This window comes from Haemorhous mexicanus, chromosome 1, assembly GCF_027477595.1.
Source record: "Haemorhous mexicanus isolate bHaeMex1 chromosome 1, bHaeMex1.pri, whole genome shotgun sequence".
Taxonomy (NCBI): domain Eukaryota; kingdom Metazoa; phylum Chordata; class Aves; order Passeriformes; family Fringillidae; genus Haemorhous; species Haemorhous mexicanus.
This window is the reverse complement of record NC_082341.1, coordinates 34,066,770-34,094,225: the sequence shown is the minus strand read 5'-3', so window position 1 is coordinate 34,094,225 and position 27,456 is coordinate 34,066,770. Positions and strand designations below refer to the sequence as shown.

The 27,456-nt window shown below is 38.7% G+C and overlaps 1 protein-coding gene across 1 annotated transcript in view; it reads left to right on the top strand.

Moving 5' to 3' along the window:
* Positions 1 to 1,234: 1,234 nt before the first annotated feature.
* Positions 1,235 to 27,456, top strand: part of HIBADH (3-hydroxyisobutyrate dehydrogenase) — an 87,051-nt gene continuing 60,829 nt past the window's right edge. Inside the window, exons 1-4 of the mRNA XM_059845525.1 lie at positions 1,235 to 1,368; positions 9,601 to 9,761; positions 14,090 to 14,199; positions 16,750 to 16,871. Of these exons, the coding sequence (XP_059701508.1) occupies positions 1,305 to 1,368; positions 9,601 to 9,761; positions 14,090 to 14,199; positions 16,750 to 16,871 (457 nt within the window). The 5' untranslated portion in view covers positions 1,235 to 1,304. The remainder of the gene's footprint in view (positions 1,369 to 9,600; positions 9,762 to 14,089; positions 14,200 to 16,749; positions 16,872 to 27,456) is intronic.

Sequence of the window (27,456 nt, the reverse complement as noted above, 5' to 3'; positions counted from 1 at the left end):
GGACAAGCTGTCCCCCTGTAGCCCATCGAGGTCCACAGTGAAGAAAAGATCCACCTGCAGCTCATAGAGAAACCTCACAGTGGAGCAGGTGGATGTGCCCAGAGGAGTCTGTGACCCCGTGGGAAGCCTGTGCTGAAGTGGGCTTGCTGGCAGGATCTGTGACCCCAAGGGGAGACCCACGCTGGAACAGTCTGTTCCCCAGGGGCTGCACCCCATGGATGGGATCCTGCACCGAAGTGGTTTGTGAAGATCTGCAGCCCAGGGGAAGGACTCGTACTGGAGACCAGGGAGGAATGTCTTCTATGGGAGGAAGCCCACGCTGCAGCAAGGGAAGAGTGTGAGGAGTTCTTCCCTGGAGGAGGGAGAAGCAGCAGAGACAACGTGGGATGAAGTGATTGCACACTCCGTTCCCCAAAACACTGAGGGAGGAGGAGGTAGAAAAATCGGGAGTGAAGATGAGCCCAGGAAGAAGGAAGGGGTGGGGACGAAGTATTTTAAAACTTGGTTTTTATTTCTCATTATCCTACTTTAGCGCCATTGATAACAAGTTAAAATAATCTCCCCAAGGTGAGCCTGTTTTGCCCAAGACAGTTACTGGTGAGTGCTCTCTTCTCATCCTTATCTCGACCCAGGAGCCTCTCGCTGTATTTTCTCCCCGCTGTCCAGCTGAGGAGGGGCAGCGATGGAGCGGCTTTGAGGGGCGCTTAGCGCCCAGCCGGGGTAAAGCCCACACAACGACGAAGCCAGTCACAGAATCACAGAATGGTTTGAGTTGGAAGGGGACCTTGAAGATCATCTAATTCCAACCCTCAATAAGCGTCAACTCTTTGCCACCTGACTCGGCAAAACAGTGCAAGGCGGCTTTTTCCATCGCCCCGAGGACCCCGTCTCGCAACACAAGCTGTCTCCGCCAAAACGCCGGCGCTCCGTTCCTCTGCCGCTTCAGCCAAGCCTCCTTCCCCGGCAGCCAAGCAAGAAGACGAAGCGGCAGCGGGCAGGCACAGACAAGCAGAGCTGGAAAGAAACGCTTTCCCGGGAGCCGCGGGCAGCGGGACACAATGTCCCACCGCCCCAATGAGGTGCTCCAGCGCCGGCCCGGCCCCCGCCCCGCCCCGCAATCCGGCTCCATCAGTCACTGGGCGGTGGGCGGGGCCGGCCGCCCGCAGGGAGGACGCTGCGCACTCTCATTGGCTGCGCCCCGCCAAGTGCCGCCCGTGGTTGGCTGCGGCGGCTGCCGCTCGCGGCGCGCAGGGGGTGGCGGCGGGCGGCGGCGGGCCGGAGGTCACTCGGCACGGGGGAGCAGCATGGCCGCGGCGGTGGTGCGCAGGGGACCTGCGGGCTGGTGGCGCTGGCACCGGCGGGTGATGGGTAAGGACCTACCCCTTCCCTCGGCTCCAGTGGCCCCGCTCTGCCGACCGGGCGGGAAAAGGCCGGGCCTCTCCCGGGGCGCGCAGCTGCCGCGCTGCCCTTGGCGGCCGCGGGCCCTCCGAGCCCGGTACGGCTCCGGAGCCGCCTCCCTGTGCGGCATCCCCGGTGACGGACCCCCGGGCGGTCACGGCTGGCACGGCGCGTTACCGCTGCCGCCTTATTCGGGGCTCCATCGAAGCTTCGCAGCGGCTTGGCTTAAGAAATGTTTTCACTCATTTGCTTAAAATAGTGTGCCTGGAAATCATCAGAGCCCGCAAAAGCCTCCTGTGGCAGCAGTGACATGTCTGCGGTACCTGTTACCTAGGTTTGGGCTGTTCAGCTCTCTCGGTCACTGCATCCGATTATTTTCTTTAAACCGAAGGCAGATTCAGCGGCACTTCCTCCTGTGTCGGCTCTGCAGCCACTAGATCTCACCTGTGGTTGGTTCTTGGGCAGTGGAAGGAGTAAGCACTGCAGATGTCCTGTTGGTGCAAGCAAAGGAAGAATGTAGTTGTAGAACTGGACCTAGACATTTTCCCTTTCCAGCGTCCTGAAAAATCACACAGCTGTTCCTAAGTAATTGAATTGCTGAAGTAAATGATTAAAAATAAACCTTCAGTAGTCTTTTCAGTGTAATTTTGATTGCAGTCTATTGGTCGTGTATGTCACTCTGTGGTTAGGCTCCCAACACATAGGTGAAGGTTTGTAACTAGCAAAGTAGAAGAAATAGATTCTTTTAAATGATATATGGTTCTAAATCTTGACACTTAAGGAAGTGTTTCAGGAATTACTAAATTTCTTTTAAGTAGGTAACTTTAAAAACTTTGTAACTCCCCTTTAAGCCTAACTTAAACTAATGAATGAAAAACGTCTGACAATTTTGATGTTATCTTGCAGTGCTCTTTTTGCTCCACTGTCTCTTTTCCACTAGTGCTTTTTTTTGATAGCTGTGGTTCTGATGTTGTGATAATAGCTCAGATGCAGCAGGCATGTTGGTCTTATGCTAGTAAAGTTAAATACAGGGGACCTGTTTATGTGTTTAGTACCTTTTGTGATACCACAATTGAAAGCAATAGCTTTCAAGGATTTATGAACTTTCTGTGCATGGTAACTGTCAGGTATTTCTGTAAGAGCTTTGAAATCCACTGTCATGGTCAATTTCCAAATGATCTTGTTTAATGTAGGGCAGATGGTGGGGATCTTGTTTCTTGGTGGTGAGCATAGGTATGAAAAGCAAACCAACACTGGCCCTTAAAGTTGAAAAATAGAGTTTGTCTTTACCTGAAGACTTGAGCAAAAAACTGTAACTAAGTCTAAAGAGAAATTGTGACTCTCCTGAGAAACTTCCATAGAACAGAATTTCACCCACAGTATTTAAGCTCTGACTTAGTAGTGACTGTGCTGAAAGTACTCTTAACTCTGAGAAATGTTTATGGGATGAAGGTCTAAGCATTAAGCCTTCTTAAGTGCTAAGCTCTGTTGCTTAATTATATGTCCTGGCTTCCCCATCTCTAATGCATTTACTAAGTTTGCCATTCTTTTCTTTAGTCTGACAGTTGGGGTTTGAGTAGTGATTTCATCATCTGTCCTGAGTGAAGTGCCATCCTGGTGAAGGAATCGTGCCAGCTCTGAGAGCTGTCCAACACCACAGCTTGGCTAGCAAGCAGGCTGTCTTCCTTCTCTTACTGAGGGCTCCTTGGTTACTTGGTCAGTTGCTCTTTGCAGCTGGTGCAGACCATGATGGTTTGTTTTTTCTTTATGTTTATAGTAGAGATTGTTAAATTTTCTAGGAGGAAAATAAAGACCTGAGGGCAGATTTTGGAGGGGCTTCTTGGATGTGTATGTTTGTGTATTAGTCAGCTGGACAGGGACTATGTAGTCTCGTGTTCTGCAGCTGGCAGGCACTGACAAAGGTGCTTCATAGAGAGGGTTTATATGACCTTCCTTAAAAATATTTTTTTGATGGATATGGAGAAATCCCTCCTGGGGACTTCTGGGGGAGAAGGAAGAGGAGGTTAATGAATTATAGTGACTGAGAAAAGAAGATTTTGTGGTGAATGGAGATTCATCAGCTGAGGGAGCTGTTCATCAAAGAAGACAGTACCATGCTAGAGAACAAAAATGTCCTTACAAGTAGTTTTGTTGGAGTGGAGGGGACCTGTTCACTTAATAATTGAATAGTATTTTGGCTGGTTTAACAGTACTTTTTCTGATGCAGGAGCTCTGCTTGAACTCTATGAATGACTCTATGCTCTGATGCAGAGAAGCTTTGATTGCTAAGCAAGGATTATGACAGAAAATCTGCTGCTCAGAAGTCCAGCACATTACTTAGTTAAGAAATCAAGTGTATACTTTATATTCTTTTTAGATGAAAAGTACTTACTATATGATTTTCTCTGTAAGGTATTAGTAAACATTTAATGAGGTATAGGTACAGATAAGAAAAATGATGTCTAAGAAGACTTTGAGTGTTACAAGATAGCATCTCTGGTTTTGATCAGTAGACCTTTACAGAGGCAAGAAAAAGCAAGTGGGATGTTTTCAATGTAAAGCTGGCCAAATTTAGAGTATTGTAATCTTCTTAAATTATTATTTCAGCAGAGTGCATTTCTCCAAATCATTGCATAACCTTTAAAAGTCAATGATCATGGAGCAGTTTAAATTCCATTGGCAAAACTTCTAGGAGCAGAAGGATTCTACCTTTGTATCTTTGGCCTCTCTAACTTCTATATTTCTTCATCTGGTTCCCTCCCAGGATCTAGTTTCAGTAGGGGTTTTATAAATTACATACTGAAGTCCACAAAACACAGAAGCTCACTCTGATCCTTTCTTTCAAAGTAGGAAAGAGAAAAGGGATGATGTCTTCTGTTGTGCTTGTACCAGGACTTCAGATGCTAAATCAGTGGGAAAATCTTTCATTTACTGGCTCATATTGAATTGTCGTCGTGTTTCCTTCTCCTTGTCCAGTGACTTCATGTGTATGTGTATTTTCTTATAAAGCACCAAGCAAAACTAGCAACTTCAGTAGCTGAGCTTACTCTGAGCATCTTCCCATGATCCTGGTAAATCTCACATATTGGAAAAGAGGATCCAGAGAGATTAAGATCATTAATATTCACTGATCCAGAGAGATCAAGATATTAATATGAACTGCAACCTCTCTGATTAGGAAGCTCTTACAGGACAGGTCTGTGTGGACTCTCATCCTTGTGCCTTTTAGTGGATATGGTTTAAAATAAGTTTTATAAAGCCAAGAGTTAAGTAATATAGTTGAAATTATATTTTGGGAATTACTTGTTTCTCAGTCTTGTTCTTGGCTAGTTAGAGTACAAGCACACTGGATTTTTTCCAAGTCTGCTGTCTGTGCTTCTACCCAGCTATTAGTCCCTTTTTGTTTGATTACAAAGAGATGTCCTCAGTTCTGCATATTATAGTGTTTGTGCAGTCAAGTATTTGCAGCGAAATCAGGGCAGCACTGGAGCTGGAATTCATTCTTGAAACTGTAAGACTCGTTGGGAGATAGTGTAAAATGAAATGTAAACATCTGAAATGATCTAAACTTGTCATCATTCAGGTCAAAACGAAAACTGCTTTCAGTATTTTTATATAAAGCTTGAAAAGACAAGTTTTACATCATTGACAGGCTGAGTATTCTAAAGACAGGATTGCGGTCTGTGCGTTTCTGAAGTTACTTTTCTAATAGTTGCATTTTGTTCAAGAAGTGACATTCAAGAGATTCATAACTCGTGCTAATTTTTTTTATTAAATTGGTTTTAAGGTAAAATTCTTGTGCAACTGCACATTAGGTAAAGTTTTTCAGTAGGCTGACTTTTCAAAGCAAAAAATCTGTATTTTATCTGTATTGACCATAAGGCCCAAATTTGGTGAGAGTGTCATAATTGGATCTCCTCATCAATTGAGTTTTCATAGGCATGAGATCTGCAAGCACATATTCCCTGAAAAGAATAATGAAGAATTGTCTGGGCAAAGCCAAATTTCTTTGGAGTCGGTATAGCTGTAGCTGGTTTTGCTCACAATTAGCACGATTTACGGATTAATCTGTATTGCTGGTTCTGTTCCCAGGGAAGGAGAATTAGTTGCACATGGTATCAGTGATTATTTTAAAAGTAGATTCTGTTGCTCCTCTCCTGATGTTCTGACCTCTCTTAGAAGATAAGTGTGGACTGGGCATTTTTCCAGCCATGTGATTGCAGCAGGTTACTGTGGATTTTATGGTCAAAGTAAAATGGGATCAATACCACAGGGGCAGTTTCAGCAAATGTTTATACAATTGATAGGATTAGTTAGCATAGATGATGTGGTTTTCAGAATATCAGTCCTTAGATGTTTGAATTACAGTTATTTCAAACCTGAGTTTGTGCTACATATCAGATGCTAAAAAGTGCCAGCATATGTGAGCTGGACATCACATTCTGTGACATCACCTGTGGAGGTTCATCTAATGGGAAAACATTAATTTTCTTTTCTTTTAAAACATCCTCTTTTTGGCAAATCCCCACTGTCTTAAGTAGTCATTTAAAATACGCCATACATCTAAATGTAGTTGGTTCAAATTTAATTGAAATCATCTCTGTTAGATCGGTGAACTAATTTAATCAGTCTTCTAAACCAGTTTTCCTCTGTTTGAGTACCTGGAGGTCTGAAGATGTTTCAAAATGGGTAATCAAATTATTTGATTTTCAAGTGCCTTATGTAATACTGGGCTGTGAAAAGTTAAACCAAAATAAAGTCAGAAACTGACTCAGGATTTGAACTACTTCTCCAACAGTCCCAATTCCCATGGATTTGAATATGTTTTAGCACATACCAGAAAGTGGTCTCTGATTCATGGTCAGACAACAGAGACAGACAAAAGGAGAAATAAAAGAATACAATGACACAAAACTTAGTAGTACTGGTCAGCAAGTTGTCTTGTATCACAGCCTAACTTTTGCCATGCCTTTTTGGGGATACTGCAAAATGACAATTTTTAAGGGCGGCCTTATAGTAGAAGAATGTGTTCATTTTATGGATATTTACCTAGTGAAGAGCTGCCTTAGAGGCACAGTGTAAGTGAATGTTGGCAATAGGCACGTCACTGCAGTCTAATTACCAGCTGAAGTTTTAATATTAAGATGTGATGACAGTCCTGAAAAGTCATCAAAGTAAAGCAGTCGTATATAACATTGTAGAGAAAAGCAGGCGGGTTGCAGAGAAGGAGTGAAAGTAGCATGGGCAAAATGTCCTTCTCAATTCCCAGCATGAAGATCAAGGCAAAATTATGTCTGTTGAGGCAGGTGACCAGGTTCTGAAGCAGCTGAGATCTCAGATGTGATGGATGAATCAGTGAGATTTAAGCAGATCATGGATGAGTCTCTTAGGCTATTGTGGGTGATAGGCGTCACTGCTGGTGTCAGCACTGAGAGCAGAAAAAGATATCAAAAAAGTTTTTGAAGATGCTGAGGTTGAGGTGATGGTTAGATGTGCATGAGACAGTGTGAGAAAAGATCAGGATAAAAGTGAGGAGTCTGCAAGAATGAGCCTAGGTATGGTAGTCTGAATTATTCTTTTGATAAGGTTACTTGGAATTCACAGAAACAAAGAAAACAGAGGTTTGGAAGAAAGGCTTCCAAAAGCCTTAAGTCTTTAAAGCTAGCTTAGGTTGCTCATGGTGTTCTAAGGTTCCTAGGAGGATGGAGGTTCCATAGCTTCTCTGCATTGCCTGTTACAGTGCAGAATCTTTTTTCCACATCAGGGATGTTTTTCTTATTTCCAGACAGATCCTTCCTTCCTGCAGCTTTTAGCCATTGTCCCATGTCCCATTGGAGTGCACATCTGTGAAGAGTTCAGCTTCATTTGCTCTGTAACTCTTCTTCCCTCCCACACCACAGGTAGTAGAAGACCGCAGCCTTTGCTTCTCCCAAGCTCAGCAAAGAGAGTTCTCTCAGCCTTTGCTCATAGGCCATGTTCTCCTGCTCCTTGGTCGTATTTATTACTTGATGTTTGCTGGGCTGCCTGCAGTTTGATCACATCTCTTGTGTATTTGCTATATAGAAGAATGACTGGTTTTTTTGACCTCCTGCGTCTACTCTTGCTGATGCAGTGCAGAATGTCATTAACCTTTTTCCTGCAAGGATGCACTACTGACTCATGCTCAACTTCCAGCTGATGGGAATCCACAGGTTCTGCAGAGCTGCCAGCTGTCTAGCCAGTCAGCAGCCTGTAATGGCATCCCCTGCCCCAAGTACAGGACATAAATTTGTCTTTGTTGAACTGCTTGAGGCCTATTTCTCCAGTCCTTCTGAATAGTAGCCTTGCCCTGCAATTTTTCAGACAGTCCCCCCAGTTTGGTGTCACACATGAGGGTGCTTATTTTTAATCATCAGTCTTTGATGAAACTTTTAAACACCTTCAGTATTGACCCGTGAGGAACATCATGTGTAACTAGATTGTTGCTAGTCTTTGAGCTACGGATCACTGTTATTTAAGCCCAACATTCCAGACAGTATTTCTTCCTTCAGGCAGTTTTGCAGTCCCATCCAGTCCATACTTTTTTCATTTGGCTACTGGGATACGAGAGGAGGCTGTTCTGAAAGCTTTACTGAAGTCAAGGTAAATAAGATCTACTGGTATTAAGGGCTAGAGAAAGAAAGATGCTTAAAACCAGGGCTTGAAGCTCCTCAGGAAGTGGGAAGCTTTGAGCTAACTAAAGGAGCAATTTTAGATTAGTGCAAACGAAGGACTGGGGAAGATTGACTCATAGAAACAATGAGAAGAAGACTCTAAGATGATTGTTATGGCTGATGATGCTGGTTTAGGCTCTTTGTTCATTTATTCCCTGGTTTTGACATGTAGCACTTCTTAAAAAAGCAGTGGGCCCTTTTCCTGACTTATCTCAGTTTTCACTAAGCATTTTCCCAGCGCAGATTTATTTTAAAATGTGCTACTTCTCTAGCTATGTAATTGCTGCAGGCATCTGTGGAAACTGTCTCAGACCAAAGTTCTCTCAACAAACCTGATTTATTAAATGTGGCACTTCCAAAACAGTGCTGCAGATGAAAGAGCATGACTGTTGCTGGCTAAGAAGGAGCTTAAAGTCAGAAAGACTTTAAAATGATTAATCAAGTGTTATTGGCCTAGAGAGGATTCTTTGCTAAGCATTGAGACCTCTTAGAGTCTTGATCCAGCTTAGGCACATTTTCTGTACGTGCCCTTTAGAGCTACAGTATTTCTGTAGTTAGCTTTGTTTCTGTCTGCTTAGTTGACACATGCTTTAGTGTTTATTCTGCATAACTTTTTCCTTTTTCATAAAGGAGAAAGTATTTTATGTAATTGGCAAAGAAATCTAGTCACTGTCAAATTGTGTTGCCTTTGGATTTGGAGTGTCTAGAGTGATGAGATAGTGATTGCAGTAGATGAATGCCTGCAAGGCTGTTCCAATCCAAAATTTGGTGCTCACTAACTTCAGGGAAAAAGTACCTGACTGGAACTGCAGTTTTCCACAGGTTGTAGGTTAGGCTTTATAGTTCTGTCTTGGTAGTATGGTAAATAGAATATAGAAGTTATTCCCGTAAAGACTTCATAATTTTTTATATACTATGTTTTATTCTAATTTTCAGTATTTAAACTGTGGTTGCATGGCTTAAAGGGTTTGCCATGATTTGCTATGGAGATCTTCATCTTTAGGTTAGTGGCTTGTATCTGATTGCAGGATCAGAAGAATCTGTGAGAGGCTGCATGAAGTAAAGTGGCAGCCTCTGTCCATTTCTAGGCAAAACGTGCTGCATCCCATGGCTGCAAATAAAGAGTCTGTAAAATATATATAAAATTGGTCTTTGCATATCCAGTTAAGAATAAAATACAGACAATCCTGCATATTTTAATTCTACTTTCGAGCTCTTCTTGGATCTTAGCTTTAAGTACTGTATTTTTTTTTTTAAACGCTCACATTTTCCCAATTACAATAATTTTCTTTGATATGTAGAAAAATCATTGTTGGACACTATATTTGTGGCCCAATGTGCACTATAATTTAAAGTTTAAATTATGTAAAATAGGATTCACATTTGCACTGTTTTTAAGCATAAAGCTGTTAAAATAATTGAAAACAGATTACGTGTTAGCTTTTATTATGTCATTGTTGTACATTAGTCTAAAATACAAATGTATTGATGTTTATTGTTTTGAAATCAGTGTGTTCTAGGACTATGGCTTCCAAAACCCCAGTTGGATTCGTTGGGCTGGGTAACATGGGAAATCCAATGGCAAAAAACCTGGTAAAACATGGATATCCAGTTATTGTGTATGATGTCTTCCCAGAAGCTTGCAAAGATTTTCAAGACTTGGGTGCTCAGGTATAGTAGTAATGTTCTTTATTTCAGCAATAATTGTGTGTGTTGAATGGTTCCTGCATGCAATACAACTAAATAATCTGGTTTTTTGTCTTGGTTAAGATCACAATCAGAACTGAAACAACATGATTAATACAATCTGAATCTGTGAGGTTTCAGTTAGAGCAAAGACATGATTCTGTGCCAAGTTATTTTTCTGCTGTTGGCTGGAATTGCTACCTTGTCAGACTTCTCTAGCTGTCTTTTTTCCCCCTACTTTTTATGAGAGTAAGTTGATGGCCTGCTCTATCACCTCCTGCTTTCTCCTGCTTCCTTCTCCCCCAGGTCTAGATGGCCAGTGGGCTGCTTTTCATTTGGTTCCTGCTTTGACCTTTTCAGGTTAAATGACCCTAGTTAAAAATTCCTGCTGGCATAGCTGTAAGGGTTACAGGGACATATGAGCTTTCCTGCTGCTTCAAGGTGTAGTCCTCAGGGGCAGGGGAAAAATCTAATTATTTAAGTGCTTATTCTCTTGGAGGTGAGGAAGGATATGCTGAGAGAAGAGGAAGGAATGAAAAGGAAAAAGGAGGGAAGGAAATTGATTCTATTAGGGAGCTTTACCTTCCTGCAATATACCCTGCAAAATCTTGGCCCTGTTCCAGCCAGTCCTATTACTTTTCTTAATCTGTTAATACCCTCAGAACCCCAGTCTCTCAGATGATTGTGACATTTCTATGTGTCTGTTACACATTTGAATGGTTTTGACATACTTCAAAGCTGTCACAGTTTAGACAGTTGTGGGCAGATGGATACGTGCTTAAAACACAGAAGAAAGCGATGCAGTGCAAAAATAAACCTCTCATGGAACAATGTAGAGGATAGAAGGGAATTTTGCATCAGTGGCAAGGAAATTGTAGGTAAGTCTAGACAGAGGAACTGTGTGCCTTGAAAGTCTAAACTGTTGAAACTAATTGCCGCTGTTTTAAATAATGAGGTAACATCAAGATTCCTAAAAGATAAAATGATACCACACACCTGTTAGTAATTAATTGCAGCTCCCTTTAAATAATTACAGAATCTTGGCCTTAAGTGGGAAAGTAAGCTTTTCACCTCTCTTCTAGCTCTTGTTCCTATTTTGTTAAAGCAGCCAAGACCCTCCGGCACGAACCAGACGTGTCTTGAGTAAGACCGGGCAAATGGAAGAGACTGTTTTGAACTATTGGTTGTATTTTTAATTTGTGTTCTGCAGTGGGATCTCTTTTCTGTGGCTGCCCATGTTGATAGCTTTTTGCCTTTGTAATAGAATCCTTGGCATTCACTGCAAGACATGACATGTGATAATAAAGGTGAACTGTAACGCCTTTAAAAATAAAGTCCAAGGTATGTTTTAAGATCATAAATCACTGAGAGAATACGTGGCTGGGCTTAAATAAAAATAAAACACACTTAAAGAAAATATGTGAACATAACTTCCTCTTCTTGATCTTTAGGTGTAAATCCTACTCCAGCACTTTTTTCAGGAGTTGAAAACTTGTGGGTCCATGGGGCCTTGTAGAAACTGCTGTAGAAGGAACATTGGGCTCCAAGGGCTGCTTTCTCTTTGGTCTGGCTGAAAGGGTAAAACCATCAGGAGTGTTACAGAAGTGAAATGACCCCAAAAGACAGTAGACTTAGTCAAATGTCCATTCTTTTAAGGTCAGTGCTGCTACCAAGGTATATGGCAGATGCAGGATCCTTGACCATAAATCTGCACAATTTGCAACTCTGCTTTCTTTAGCCACTGAAGTAAACAACTAGGACATGGTATGTGTCAGAAAGTGGCCAACCACCTGCCAGAGGTGAATAGTAAGAGGAAAACTGGCTGAGCATGAGCATATGGAACCGCTTGGGGTGAAACTTGGAGAAAGTTGGAAGGCTTTCACAGTGGAGTAACTGTGTGTCACACTTCAGCTTACAGGTCTTTGTATCTGAATCCTATCACAGATTTAAAACATTGAGAATGCTACTGGAGTCACCCGATGCATAAAGCATCATAAAAGTAGAGCTTTCTTTAGTGTAGAGTAAGAATGCCATTTCAGGCAAACTGTAATTAATTGACTTACTGTAAATATAAGTAAAACAAAATAGGGAAGCAGTTTGGAACAAATACAAGGAGATGCATGTAATGGCAGTAGCAGCAACCAGCAGTATGCAGAAAAGTCTCTCCTATCCAGTTACATACTGCAAAAGTTTGCTTAAACTAAACAAGTATCAGAACATATACAGGCCTTGGTGGGCTGCTACTCTGAACTAGTATAGTGTATGTTGATAATCAACAATTAGTGTTTGGTCTGTTTTTTAAAGTTATGCACATATTTTTAATGATTTCAAATGCCTAATGTTTTATAATAGCTTTCAAATCATTCAGCTTTGTTTCTGAACAGAAAGTCCCAAATAAAATAAAGGTTTTATGTGCTCCTTACTGAACCAGGTAGGTATATTTTTTCAGGCAATATTATTCATATTTGTTAACAGTACCAAAAGGCCAAGAGTTGTCTATTCCCACTTTTAATTTCCACTTTATTTTGCTACGTATTTCAAGGTAGCAGAAAGTTTTTCCTTTGTATGGTTGTAGAAGTACTGTCTCAGTCTGTGTACCTTTTTAAGCTAACTTTCTTCCAGTAAAAGGCATCTTACTATTTTGAAAGATGTGGATGGAATAAATTAATTCCTGTTTAGATGACTACTGTACTATGTCTTCTTTGTACCTGTTTTGCTTAAGAATTATGTAAAACTGTAACCAAAACCCAGCTATCTTCTATATATGTAGCCAGGTAGAAATTTGAGGCTGTTGTACTGTTTCATTTGTGTGCCCAATGTAGTATATTTTTCAACTTCTGGTTGAAAAATGCAAATGGGCCACTGAATCTTCAGCTGATACCCTTCAAATGTCTAAGAATACTGGAGATCATAGTTTCAAATAAGAAGACATATATAGATTCAGGTTCCAATTTCACACTTCCTCTCTCCACCTCTAATAATACACATTAAAACTGAACCAAGCCAGAGATACACAGAACTAAAGACAACAGTGTCATACTTTTTTTAAAGAGATAGGCTCTCTCATCTCTAGGGAGGCAAGTCATAAAATCAGCTAATCAAATATAGAAGGTTTGCTGCTCATAATTGCCCTGTTTATTCCTGCTAACCTTTGTTCTTTGGACTAGAGCATGTTTCCTTTTGTAACTGTGTGGTATGCCAGGCGTTTTGTGCAGTATTAACTTATTCTTTCAAAACAAAATCTGCATGTTTCTCGGTCCCATCCATGGCAATTTCTTTGTGGTTTTTTCCCCAAGAGCCTTGTTCACTGACTTCGTACAGTCTTCCCTTCTTTTGTTCAGAAATCAAATAAAACTCAAGAAGTTTCTTATGCTGAATCCCAGAAGTCCTTCAAGGTGTAATTCAGCATTAATTACAAATGACTGAAATTAGATTTGATCCTTGTGGGCTAAAGAAAAGAATAAGCTGTATGTTTGTTGCTATTTTCCCTGGGCTATTAATGTGTTAACAATGCAATTTGAAAGAAATTTATTAATTCAGACCAGTACTGGACAGAAATCTTACTGGTAAATGCCTTCCAAGTGAAACTCACAACTTAGCTGTCAATATTTCATTTGTTGTATATGTGTCTTAAATACTATACTGCCTGCCTCTGGAAGTGACTTCAGAATGGTAATATACCTTTCAAGTTAGGTATGATTATTTAACAACTAATACCTAATAATATATTTTGAAAATTGTTCAGATTTTTTTTGTGAAGGATGCTTGAGCTGATAATTTTCCGTTTTAAAAATGCCAATTGTAATATTTTAAGAAACATCAGTTAGTTTATCTGATTTCTTTTAAGGTGAGCCACAGAGGTGCATAGAGTAATTTTTTTCTTTTTTCCTCAGTCTTTGTCTCTTTTAATGCTGTTTTTATGACGAGGAAAAAGTGAGATTTTTGTAATCCTTTCATGTTGTCCCTCCTTAGAAACATTGTAGAGCAATATTTTCTATAGATGGAGGGTTTGTAGTGAATTAAAGATTTATGAATGGGCTGATGGGTTGAAAGCGTGTTCCCTTTAGCAGCTGCTGTGGAGGAACTTCCATGATAGGAGCTCCTTTTCATTTTTTTTATTTTTCTGTTGCCGGATCCAAATTATCTATATTTTCATTAGGAGTGCAGTTTTTCTTGTGTTTTAATTTTTTTTTTTTTAAATAGCTTAGTTGTGACCGATGAATACTAAAACCAAACTCATCAAACATGTCTGTCATCTCTTTTTCAGGAAGTATGTAAGCTTATATTGTTTGGGTTTTTTTTTTCTTTAAAAGGTAACAGAATCCCCTGCAGATGTAGCTGAAAGAGCAGACAGAATTATTACCATGCTGCCTTCTAGTCCCCATGCAAAAGAAGTTTACACAGGAGCAAATGGAATTCTAAAGTAAGACTTTTTTGTAGTTTTCCACTTGTACTCAAGGTTTGTCTGATGATGGCTGTTGTTGTAACTCTTCCTGTGTCTTCAGGGCACTTAATTCAATGTTCTCTGTTCTGTCACTATTGGTATTTCTGATTATATAAGTTCTCTCATACAGTGCTGCTTTTGAATGGCTTTTGGCTAAAGTCTTTATTTTATTTTCAGTAGAATAATATTTTTTGGGCATTTCAGGCAACATAACTATTATCTGCCTTTTCAGTTGCATGGTTCTTTTGCCATAACGTTATGTACTACACTCAAGTACCACTAGAATATTTGCTGGCAACAATTATTTGCTCAAATACTATATAATTTTATTTGAGCATTATAATTATTTGCTCAAATACTATATAATTTTATATATATATATATATATATATATATATATATATATATATATATATAAAAAATAATATTCTTTAACTTGAAATCCTATAAATTAAATGTTTTGAAGAGACACCATTGTGTCTTATGTTGTTAAAGTGTATTAACATGGAATAGCTGACAAGACTTTCTTGATTTCTACTCTTACAATCTGTTTATTACACAAAAAATTACCTTAAGATTTTTTTTTTAATGTGAAACAGTGTTTTTTAACTTTTGTGGAGAGATTTCCACTGAGCCTTAAATCCATAGTCTGCAGAATTCTAATGCTCAGAGTTTTTGAACTTGCCAAATCGAAAAATAAATATAATTTAAAAATCTCTCCTGGCTACATGTGCATTGCTCCTGGCAGGCTGACTAAGGTTACTGGATACCTCTGAGGATCATGTAGGCTCTTAACAGCTATCCAAGGTTAATAAGGTAAAGGAAAAAAAAAACATACAGGAGACCAAAGTACAGTAGATTATCAAAAAATGATGATGCCTTTTTAGGTATTGATTGTACAATATTAAGATGCAGTGATAAGAAAATGGAGGTAGAAAAGAGAAATTTCTGCTGTTCTTGCTGTATAAGAATAATAGTTGATTCTTTCCCTTGTTGTCTGTAGTTTAATTTCTCATAAGGTAGGAGTGAGGAGATCTAAGTATCTATAGCTTACACCCTGCAGGGAAGATGGGTAATTGGATCAGCCCTACAAAGCTCAGGAAACAGCTGTGGGAGAACTGCACCCATGATGGCAGTGGTTTCAAGAACAATTGGCAGTTGTACTGATACAGTACAGTCAGTTAATCTCTTGAGTACATAGATGTGGAAAATCCAGCAGGAAACTGAGGATGTGGAAAGCAGATCTATGCTGCTGCAGTTTCTCCGCCTTTGTGTTAAGAGAAGAAAGTGTAATTTGTCAGTATTGAGTAATTGTGGCCCTGAGTGACCTGGTCCTTGCTGACTAGTTTGATTTTCATAATTTTCTGAAGCTCTTAAAGCTTTACAGAGGAAAACATCAATAATGTGAAGTGTTTAAAGGTTGAGTTAGTCATCCCACTGTGTCACCAAGGAGCCTGTGCCAATGTGCCTTCTTCTGAACATAGAGGGGAGATGATGTAGTACCTTATCTGCTGCGCTGGTTTTTGTTTGCATATGTTCAAACTAACTGCAGCAGCACAAGGGATGAGTTTTGTGTATGTGGCACTGTTTCAGTCTGGAGTTCCAATAGGATCACAATGTATGTACACGTTGAGAGACTATTTCCAGCAATCTGGGTAATTCAATTAAATGAAATCTGCTGGACTGCCAACAGCATGCAAGGTGCAGTGGATCTCTTTATCTGTCACGAGTAACTTTAAATGGGACACGTTTTTATGACTGAAAAATTCTGATGTTTGATTTTCATGGTGATTGCTGGTCAGGTGGACTTGAAATCATGGTGCAATTCAATGGAAAGAGGGCTAAAAATCAACTTTTTTGTTGTGGAGGGCATTAAAAAAGTTAACATTTTTTAAATTTCAAAAATTTTATCATGTTTTTTAATCAAATAAAGAGCTTTCTGTGATCTACAGTTTGAAATACAGATCTGCCTAAATGTATTTGCTATCAGTGGGAAAACATTTTTCTCCACGCTTCACTTCAAATCTTCAGTGGGTTTTTGTGGTTTTAGTTATGGTCTTTATGTAGAACAAATTATAGAATGATTAAAATAATGCAATCAGACCATTCTGACATAAGAACTTAAGATACTGTATATATAAAAAGAACATTTTATTGTTATATATTAAACTTTAGGCTGTATCAGCAGTTGCTTAGAATGCATCTTAGGTGATCTCTATACTAAATACTGCTCAACTTGTGTAGTGGAAGATTTCCCTAGTGCAACCTTTTTGTGTAATTTTTTTAATAGTGTTTAGAAGAATATCCTTTTTTGTGTTCAGCTTTTATTGGGCTTTGAGTGGTTCAAAACTGCAGTATACATACTGAGCAGATCTTGCTCAATAAAGTTTAAAACTTTATGTTTACTGGTGTACCAAAAAATGTCTGCACATTGTCATGCTAATGGAAGCCAGTGCCACGGTAATAGTTGCAAATATCTTCTGAAAATAATAATGATAATTTAATTATAATAATGAATCTTTATTTTAGGAAAGTGAAGAAAGGCTCATTGCTAATAGATTCCAGCACTATAGATCCAGTAGTTTCAAAAGAATTAGCCAAAGCTGCTGAAAACACGGGAGCAGTTTTCATGGATGCCCCAGTTTCTGGAGGTAAGTCTTCAATTAGCAGTTTACCTTATATTGGACAAGTTGTCTCTTTGTTTGCAGTTTCAGTCAGCAGTTTGTACCCTTGTTGCTATAAGTTGCTTTTCTTTGCTGTATGTACAGTATTCTGTTTTGTTGTTGCTGTTTAATCGCATTACAGATAGTACAGGAGTATTTTTAGGATTTAGGAGTATGCTTTTGTGAAACTTGGAGAAACAGCTTTCTTGGGTATGGTACAGTGGTCCTTTTAATTTAACTTCTTTCATAAAGTTGCATTTTTATGCAGTTGCTCACATTCCTTTAGCCTCCATCTGTTTCTTCCTGTTAGGGAAAAACTGTCATTAAGCAGTTCTGTTGCTTTTTCTTTAATTAAAAACAAGATAATGAAGTGAGGAATATAAGATTTCTTTATCAAAAGAAAACAGAGATTTGTCTGGTTTTATAACAACTGAGGAATATAAATGATAATTCTCTATTCTTAAAAGTTGCTAACTGTTGATCTCTGAGTATTTAGTCTCTTGTAAGAAATAATACAGAGCAGGAAAATCTTCTCAAATTGTGGACAGAGGAGAGCAGAAACATAAAATTAATGTTTTGAAAACAAAACCATAACTGCTCCTTTCTATTGTTGAATTCTTCTCCAAAACACCTGGAATTAGAAGGTGAGGAAACCTCATTTTATGTGGGAAAATCTTAAGGTTTTTACAGTCTGGTTTAAAAGTTAATGTAACTGGCATTTTGAGAATTCTTTATTTTCCTGATGAATGTCAGTGATGAGCAAAAACTAACAATCTGTTTAATTTTCAACTGGGAACTAAGGCAGGATTTGACTACATACCAGAAGCCAAAATTTTCATCCAAATTCTATTGTGAACAGAAGGTAGGCAGATCCAGGTAGGTGATATTGAAGAATATAATGGAGAAGACAAGATTCTTGCTTCCCAGCCAGAATGTTAGTTCTTTTTTATAAAGCTAGATAGCTAATCAGCCTGGGAAGAAAAACCACAGAAAAATTGTATTGTGGGCAGATTATGTATCTCTCTGATCCTTCTTTTTAAACACAGCCTGGCTTTTTGCTTATCAGTTGGGCAGTTCTGACCTACTTCTATGTTGTTTTCTTCAATCCCTTTCTGCCAAGCGTGTTATTTTCCTGAAGGAATTATTTACCTTTTAGAAATGTCTATAATTTATTTTTATCTTTAAGTTTTTGGTGTAAGGCTGACTATAACTACAAAGAAGAAAAGGAAAAGTTTGATTACAAAGGAACTTTAGCTGTTTAGGGGGGTTTGTTCCTTGAGAAAGTGGTAAGGCCAAGACAGAGTTAATATGATAACATATAGCTGACTAGTAGGAATACAGATGGTTTTTTTGGTGTTAGTGGTTTATCTGAATGGTGACTAGCATCAGTTACAGATTGAGGGATATCCTGTAGAAGGGGGAAAGAATAGACTTGACTTTCTAGTCCTTAATATATTTGTGAGGCCCAAGGAGTGCTCTGTACAAATCATGTTTAAAGTGGGCACTTGCTAGAAATGTGGAGAAGTTAGGTCTATTGGAAAAAAACCTTTAATGCTATGCTTTGTTATTTCCATCCTTCAGTACCTAACACATCAAGTCTTTGGGGTATTTTTATATGTCCTGACTGCATTGTTGGCCTTCAGACAAAACACTAAATGGAGAAGTATGCTTGGCTCTCTAGAAATTGGCAGGCACTCACTATGCTGTTGCTGTGCAATGCAATAGTGTTGGCAGGAATTTCAAGGAGAGTGTTTGTGTGACATAGGGAGGAGGAAGAGAAAGCAGCATGCCTGAACTGTCCCACTTTAGAGCTATCTGTTTACTAGCTGTTATTGGCAGTCAACTCCACTTGTGTTTTTAGGTATTTGGGTGTTGCCTGATGTTAACATTAATTCACTGTGAACAAATTCACAAGCTGAATAATATTTTGAAAATTGCCTGGTCTGTAAACTCTAGGGAGAGAGAGCAGTGATTTTAATCCTGTTCTGACATTGCAAATGAATAATCGTTGGGCATTAGGGCCAGATTTTAGTGGTTTGTTTGCAGTCTTGCCCCCAAAAGATTCTTTCTCTTGATCTTTTTCAGATGGGCCTTCATGCCAACTTAGCTCTGTCTTCTTCATATGATTGGCCTACAGCTTAGTGCTGTCTTCTTCATATGATTGGCCTACAGCATTTACTTGCAGCTTACAGTCAGGACCCATTAAGTATAAGTTGATGAACCAAGTCACTATAGTATTATTTTGTATTAAGTGACTTCAGAAAATACTTCTCATCCCTATGGTTGCATGCAGATTATGCTGCTAATGCTGTCTAGAGATAGCAATCGCTTTAGCCTGGCATTAAGATCTCTTGCAGGTCCACATGAGAAAGTTGTGTCATGGTTCCCAGTGCTGCCCTGGTTTGCGACCTCTTTGTGAGCGTGGGACAAATGGGGAAACTTCTTCAAAATCCATGTTTGTTTGCTTTTATGTAGACAGGAAAATTAACTCTTTGCAAAGTTTGGGTTCTTCATCTTGGCATGTATAAAAGTATTTTAAGGCGCACATTATCTCAGAAGCATATTTAAAACTGACTCCTGTTGGCACAAGATTCTACTGGCTAAGTACAGGATCTAAATTTAGCCTTCAAGAATTGTGTCAAATTTGTCCTCCCACTGGTTTCAGTAGAAGTATGATACAGATTCTCACCTCATAATCCAGCGCTAACTTCACTAGTGGCTTCACTGACTGCTGTAATAGTTCTTTCTCTTTAACTCAGAATACAAGATATTAATTTCCTAAAGTACATTGGCTGATTTTTTTTTCTTTATTTCTAATGTAATTCTTTCTATGTTGTAAGCATTGATAGTGTTCAGATACAACCTTTTCAACTTCTTTCCCCTTACACTGACTATTAAAATTGTTTCAGCTCTGTATCTGCTCAAAGTACATTGTAGTGCATTCTACTGGAACTTCACAAAAAGATGTGACAACTTGATTTGTTTTTCTGGTTTTGGAGGTATGAAAAATGTTTTCAACTCTTTTGTAAGTCTGGTTCTTTAAGATCTGGTAATGAAACTTTATATCTATCTTCCTCCTCACTGGATCCTTTTGACAAGAGAGTAGTCAGTTAAAAAGTCAGACTGCTAATTGTTAATAACAGCTGTTGCATAGAGAACTGTAGTCATGCTAAAATGGTAATAAAGAGTAGAATAAAAGATATTTTTCTTTTTAGAAACTGTGCATTGGAGGTGGCTAGAAGGGGTTGTAGTTTCTATTCCAGGTGTCATTTCAAACTGTTTCACCTTATAGTACTGCTTCCATGAACTTTAGCTGATTATAAAGTGATGGAAACACTAATAGTAGTAACACTGACAAGTTAAGATAACAGGTCACTGATAACATAAAATACAATGTGACTCCTTGAGGGGTGCATTACAGACTTATTCCCTGCATGGCCAGATCTCTACTTAATGTGGAGCAAAGGAAAGAAAATATTAGAAGCACTCTGAAACACTCTGGAGATATTTTATTTTATTTTATTTATTATATTTCAAAGAGCAATCTATTTCAGGATACCAGATTTTTTTTTGTTTTTCTTAGAAAGGGCACTTTCCTAAAATAGGAGAAGTGAGTTATGTGTTTCTCTTACTTGAACATTGAAGGCACTTAGGAAAAGTGCTGTGCCTTTTTCAAGGAAATCAGAGGAGTTAAAACTTTATGCACATCAATATTTGCAAAGATTATTTGAAAGAATCTTTCAGACTAGACTAAATAATAGGATATAGGAACGAGTAGTTCAAACATTGCATCTCTTAGCTTGTAATTTCTGTTGTAATAAAGATGCATAATCAATATCCTTGCCAGAATTAAACTGATTTACAAAGACGTGTCTTTGCTGGGGAGCCTTGGTAGAGCTACTTGAACTGTCTTCATTAAGTTGTGTCTGCCTTGTTTCTTTAGCTTTGTGCACCTTTAGAGAAGTGCAATCTTATGACTTCATGGGAAAGGAAAAGTTGGTGGGTTAATTCAAAGTCTCTAATTTGAGACATCATGTATTTTTTAATAAACACAAAGAATAAAATAAGGAATGTCCTGAATTCAGTGGTACAGAGATTTAGTGTAGTTTTGGCTTTCTGGTCTGGTAATGCAGTGATTGGATCTGTTAGGATCCTTGAAACACTATAAAGATAGAGCAGTTTCATGACTTTAGACCTAATAATTCTGGCCTATCTCCCTCAATAGCAGGTGTTCTTGTTGGCACGGAAAAACTTCTAAAGGCATTGTAGTATTTGCTCCATTATCGTTTCTGGATTTATGTTTTTATGCTTTATTTTTAAAGCCTAAATGTGTGTGCTCAGAATGGCCACAATGTTCTCTGTGTTCCTGGTACTGAGCATAACACTTCTACCTCACTTGCTTTGCTCTTCCTTAGTCACTATATGCCTTGTGTAATTTTTTTCTTTCCCAACGTCTTTCTTAATTTCTCTGTTTACATTTTTTGCTGAGTGCATTTGATCATATTAATTTTTTGCAAAGTCTGTGATTTAGGGATTGTAGTAGAAATTACAATGTATAACCTTAATACCAAAGAGTGAAAAGTATTACGAGTTATTCTGAAATTTAGATGAGAGAAAATAATGCAGAAAGTAACTGATGACAAAGAAGGGAAGAACTGGCTGAAATTATTTAAGGAAGCTGAAGTGAGAATGAAGAAATATTTTGAAATCTGAGATGCTTAAAAAGCTTCTGATTTCTGATAACTTGTGGTTTAAATTGTATAACAATACTTGTCTGTCAAAATAAAGCTAGTTTAATAGATCTTTTTTGTTGGAGAGAGTAAAGAACTGAAGATCTTGAAAATCTTACACATTGGTAAGATGTATATTTTGACACAGGGAGGGGAGGAAGTATAAACCTTGTGCAAATATCACTATGTTGGCGGCAGCTGCTGTTTCAGAAGAGTTAGGTAGTATATTTACTTATGTGCTGACTTTGCAAGGCTATTTTTCTTTCTGTAAGCCTATTATGCCTTTTGCATTCCCTATAAAATAAAATAAAAGGTAGCAGAAGGTAAGGAGGAATAAACAGATTTGTTGAGAGTCTCATCTAAAAATGTTCACTGGGGTGGAGACAACAATCCTACAATGACTAAAAGGGTGGAATAAATTATTTTATTAAAGCATATTGTATATTTTGGCAATAAAATTGTGTGTAGTCTGGCCAAATAGTGACCAATGTGCAGAGAAACATATCTGTCTCCATTTATTCGAAGGTGTAAAGATGAGTTATTCAGGCTGGCTCAATGGGACATAACCAGGAAAAATAGGCTGGAAATCATTAAGGAAAGAAAAATGTGCACCGTGTCTACCAGGAAAAGTGTCCTAACAACATTCTTCATACACTGTGGAATAATTTCCAAAGGAGATGGTTGAAGCCAAATATCTCAACATGCTTTAAACTGTACTGGGCAAAGTGCTAGGAATTATTCTGTAGGGAAAAATCTACGACTGGCAGGAAGATGGCTACATGATCTAATCGGTCTTTTCCATCTCTAATGTCTACAATCCTGTTGTGTTCTCACACATGGTGTTCAAAAACAGTTAAAGGAAAACTGTCCAGATGGAAGTTAGAAATCCCTGTGGCACTCTTTGAAAAAGAATAAGGAATAACTGCAGAGTTAGAGCCAACATTCCTTCTCTCAGTAAAAATGGTTCTAATATTCACGGCTGCATGTGAGCTGTTACCACATTCCTAATAACTGCTTTGTTTGTTTGTGGATACTTTAATGCTAGTATCTGCCTCTTCCTGTCAAATGTTCTGAGATACCCAGAGTAAGAAAGATCTATAAATGCCAGCCTGTCATAAGTCCTAGGGAATAAAAGATAATTTAATATCATTTTTTAATTTTTGATTACTTCTCCTAGGGAATGTTTAAAGTTAAGGGGTTGCAGGTGGTGTTTGGGAATGTTTCTGGAATGAAGTGATGACTTTGAAGCTTTATACTAAGTTTGTTTTGGTTTTAAGCATTCATGGGCTTCTTTTTCTCTCTTTTTGTTCTTTCAATGGAGTGCCTTGTTCAAAGCGTGTATTTTTCACATAGCCAAAAAAACCTAGTGTGATTCCTGTGCTTTTGGGACAGTGGGGATGATGAGCACCAGACCTTAATAATCCCCTGACTCCATATGAGTCCTGATTCTGCGCTATGCTGAATGTGGATGGTGCAGATGTCAGCAGTGAGCCCAGCACCAGGCACACCAGAGCAGAAAGTCCGAACTGGAAGGTGCTGCGCAGAGCAGACTGGGAGTGCCCTGTGCCTGTGCAGTGCCCATCACCACGGGGACAGCCCCACCAGCTATGAGCCTTGAAGGTGCCACTGAAGAAAATGCAGTTTTCTCTAAATCTTAATAAAAAGCAGTTGTAATGGTAATTCAGTGTTGCCTTAAACAGATTTTTTCAGTCTGTATGTGGAATTCTTGTTTTTTGGAAAAAAACCTAAAAGTCCACAGAAACCTGACTAAATGGTTTCAGCTGGGATAGGGTTAATTTTGTTCCTAGGAGCTGATACAATGTAATTTTTTTTTATTTTAGAATGAGAATAAAGTTGGTAACACATTGATGTTTAGTTATTGCTAAGTAGTACTTACTTCAAGTCGAGGACTTTCAGTTTCCCGTGTTCTGTCAATAAGGAGTTGCACACCAAGCCAGAAAGGAGCACTGCCAGGACAGCTGACCTGAACTGGCCAAAAGGTTATATTTCATTGCATAGAACTCATATAGTTCAATGTATAAACTGGGGGAATTGCCTGGCGGGGATGATTGCTGCTCAGGAATGGGCTGGACATTAGTCAGTAGAGCAACTGTGTTGTGTATCACTTGTCGTTCTTGGGTTTTATTTCACTCCTTTTGTTGCCTCCCTTTTCATCACCATTTAAAAAATTATTATTGATATTATTGTTAGAATTATTATATTTTATTTCAGTTATTAAACTGTTCTTATGTCAACACGTGGATTTTACCATTTTTTATGTTTCTCCTCTCCATCCCACTGGGGAAGGGTGAGGGGTGAATAAGCGAGTGGCTGCATGGTACTTCTTTGCCAGCTGGGGTAAATCACAACACATTTAAATGGACTGGGCCACTGAAGACGTGGCACAATATAGAATTACATGTTTTATTTTGTCTCTTATTCATCAAGGGAGTTCTGCAGATCATAAACTAGACATGTGGAAAGAAACATTAACATCCTAAGTGTCTGAACCTTAGGACACATCTTGAGTCTTAGGACACATTTGCGCAAACTGCTCTGTGTTGTAGAACACTCCTTTGAAGGCCCCTTAAACACTTAAACTAAAGGAGCAAAAAAGAAAAGTAACAAACCCACATGAAGTAAATTTTGCAGGCAGGGACAGCTGACCTTGTCTTAAAGTACAGGCCTTTGAAAGTAAATCACTTGTTGATCCCCTAAATAGCGAAATCGAGGATGAGTAGGAATGAAAGCTGATCTTCTATTGACCCTCATCTGGATGATGCTAATATTCTGGGTTCCTTGTGTTTAATTTTTAAAGTCATAGTGATGACTTGGCCAAGTATTGGGTTTATTTATGACAATATTATCCTATGATCCGGAGCCATTCTAAGTCACTGGATCATTGCAGAATGTTGCCTTGTAGTGGAGGACATTTTATGTTTTGAAAAGAGTCTTAAGTTGTGCAGATAAAAAGGGGGAGAATATTCTAGCAGAAGTAATCCCTCTGCACTTCAAACAAATACCTAAAAATTATTCCATATTTGCAGTGTTTAGTGTAGTACTGCCCATTGTGAGACATTCAGTAGAGCTTTTGTCTTTAGCAGAACAGCTCCTGGTTAATCCACAGGGAGAGCATAGTAATACCAAGATTTCCTAATTCTTCTTCCTTCAACCACATTTTAAAAAAACATGGTTTGTATCATAAAATAAAATAGTAAGGGAAAGACTGTTGCCTTTTACCATTAATAAGCATTTAGAATCCAGTTCTCAGCATACAAGCTATTCACAAATGTTCACCTTTTGGTTTGTCCAAAAGTATTTAGTCCTGTTGGCTCACCACTTCAGACTACTGAAAAGTGGAGGACAGAGGAGAGTCTTGCAGTTCCAGAGCTGAAGAAACAGTTTTTAACTACAGTTCTCTTCATGCCAAGCACAACATAGGACCTGAAGTGGGAAAAAAATTATTTACTGCACTGTATTTGACCTATAATTTTAACCCTTAAAATTTGGTTCTTATTTTTTCTGTAGTTTTGCTGTGAAAAAATCCCATTGTGTGGGATTTCGTAAACCTTACACAACTTTAAGCGGTATCTCTTTGTAAGAGAAAATTAAGAGATGGCTTCATGTGAACAGAGTAATGCATTGAAATGTTACCCTGATGCCATACCTTCTGTTTCTATTCCTAGTTCTGTAAGCAGTTGTGTTTTAATTATTCTGTGTTGTGGAAGAATGTTAAATTATTTGTAGTAAAATGGGGGGAACAGTGTGAAACACTGTGGAACACTTTAAACTCTTTATGTATTTTAAATCCACATAGTGGTATATGATTGATAGTATCCCGATATGTTGTTTGTCTGCTGGTAAACTAACAGGATTAGGGTTTTTTTTTTAATGTGAAGCTTAGCAAATTGACAGGAATACTAACCTGACATGTAATTATTATCCATTTGCTTTATTTAACGAGTTGTTGCAAAGTGTGTAAGATCCTAGTTACTCAGTAACCATATAGTTCAACCATAAGGAGTCAGAAATGTGCATTTTGGCTGTCATTTTGTTTTCAATCCATGTTTCCATTGCTTTCTGATAATGTACAGTGGGAACGTGTGGCTTGTGGCTCTTAGTGTGTTTGCCCTAGGGAGTACAGGGAAAGTCACATTCACTTTTAGCTTTGGCTGAGGAGCATACTACTTGTGTTTCATTTGTGTTATATTTCTTGGGTTTGTTTAAAATTATGGATTTTGTTATGAAACTAACACAGAGGTGATCTGTAGAGACAAATTACTCTACATAGTTAGCTGTTCCAACTTGGTTGATTTCTGAGGTCCAACATTTTTCTAATCTAACTACTTCCAGAATTTCTACAATTGCTGGTTGTCTAAAAGCAGTATTTGGTAGCAGCTAGATGCTTTTTGTCTTGAATAAGGCATTTTATGCTGCATGTGCAGGAAGAACAGCAATTTCCTTCCTCTTTTAAAAATTGAAGGACAGCTGGAGAAAGGGACCTCCAGTAGGTTATCAGCAAGTGAAATGCTGTTGTGGTGTAGCCCTATATAGTTAGAGTAAACTAGGAGTGTGTCTAACTTTCCTCTTTCTGCAGATGCTCATCTTAGGATTTATATTAGTGGGGAGTTAGGGGTGAGGCTGGGGCAGTGGTAGACTTTTGTAGCGGAAGTTTTAAATGAGAAACTGATGTGAATTTGGCAAGCAGGAGAGTTCCTGAGATAGAGCATCCTCTTAACAGCCTCAGCCTGAGTATTGGCTGCCTCAGAGGGCTCCCACCCTGTCCAAGATGGAAGTTCCTGCAGAGAGCTCTAATAGCATCTCTCCCTGCCTCAACAAATCATTTTAAGGCACGGGACTTTACTGCTGTGAAATAATGCAACAAATTTCTCCCAGGACCAAAATGAACATACTTGATCACCTAAATGCATCATTCCAGTTGCAGAATAAGCTGAACCATAGAAAAACATTTCTATTCGAAGTGCAACAACTGGCACGCCTATTAAAGAAGAAGTTGGTTAATCTGTTACTGTTTGGTCACTGGTACTTTTTTTCCCCTCTGTATTAATATGCTTAGCAATTCTTAACATGAAATGTGACTATGTGCACTTACTTAGTGTGTTGTTTTCTTAAGTAGACAATTACACCAATCTTGAATGAAGCATTTTTTTGGTTACTGGGGTAAAGGAGTCTTAGGAGATTGAAACAGTAGGCAGCAAAGCTTGTTAAGGAGGTTTTTATTTTACAAGCCTTCAAGAATTCAGAATATGGCTTGCTTACTACTTTAAAAAGTCCAAATGTCCTTATAGACTCCATTTCAGAGCCAGCATCAAATCTATGCTATACTTGTCTAAAAATCCAAACATGCACTCTTGGCTGTTACTGTTTACTGAATCAGAACCCTACTGTTTCTACTTGCACTGTATCTAATTTATCGTAAGTGACCGCAAAAACTAGAATTATTTATATGTTGGCACCTAACAGCTCCACTATAGTTAAGGGTCTGTTGGCATTTCCATTATAAACCTTCCTTTGAGAGGTTTATAACTTGGTGGTTTTACTTTTGCTTCAGGCTCAAATGTGCCATTTTCATCCAAGCACAAATTCTTCTACAGAATCTCATTTAAATCAGTTTGGCCATTATTTATTTTAGAGTGTGTATGTTAAGGAGTGGACGGGAACACACTATTTAATTTTGGTTTCAGAAGCTTTTTGGTCAGACTATATAATGAAAGAAAAATGGTGCTTTTTATTTTAATTTGTAGGGACTCAAACCTTCCTTGGATGTGTTGGAGTTACTGAGCCCATGCTTTTTCAGGTTTCTGCCAATGCTCACATGCAAC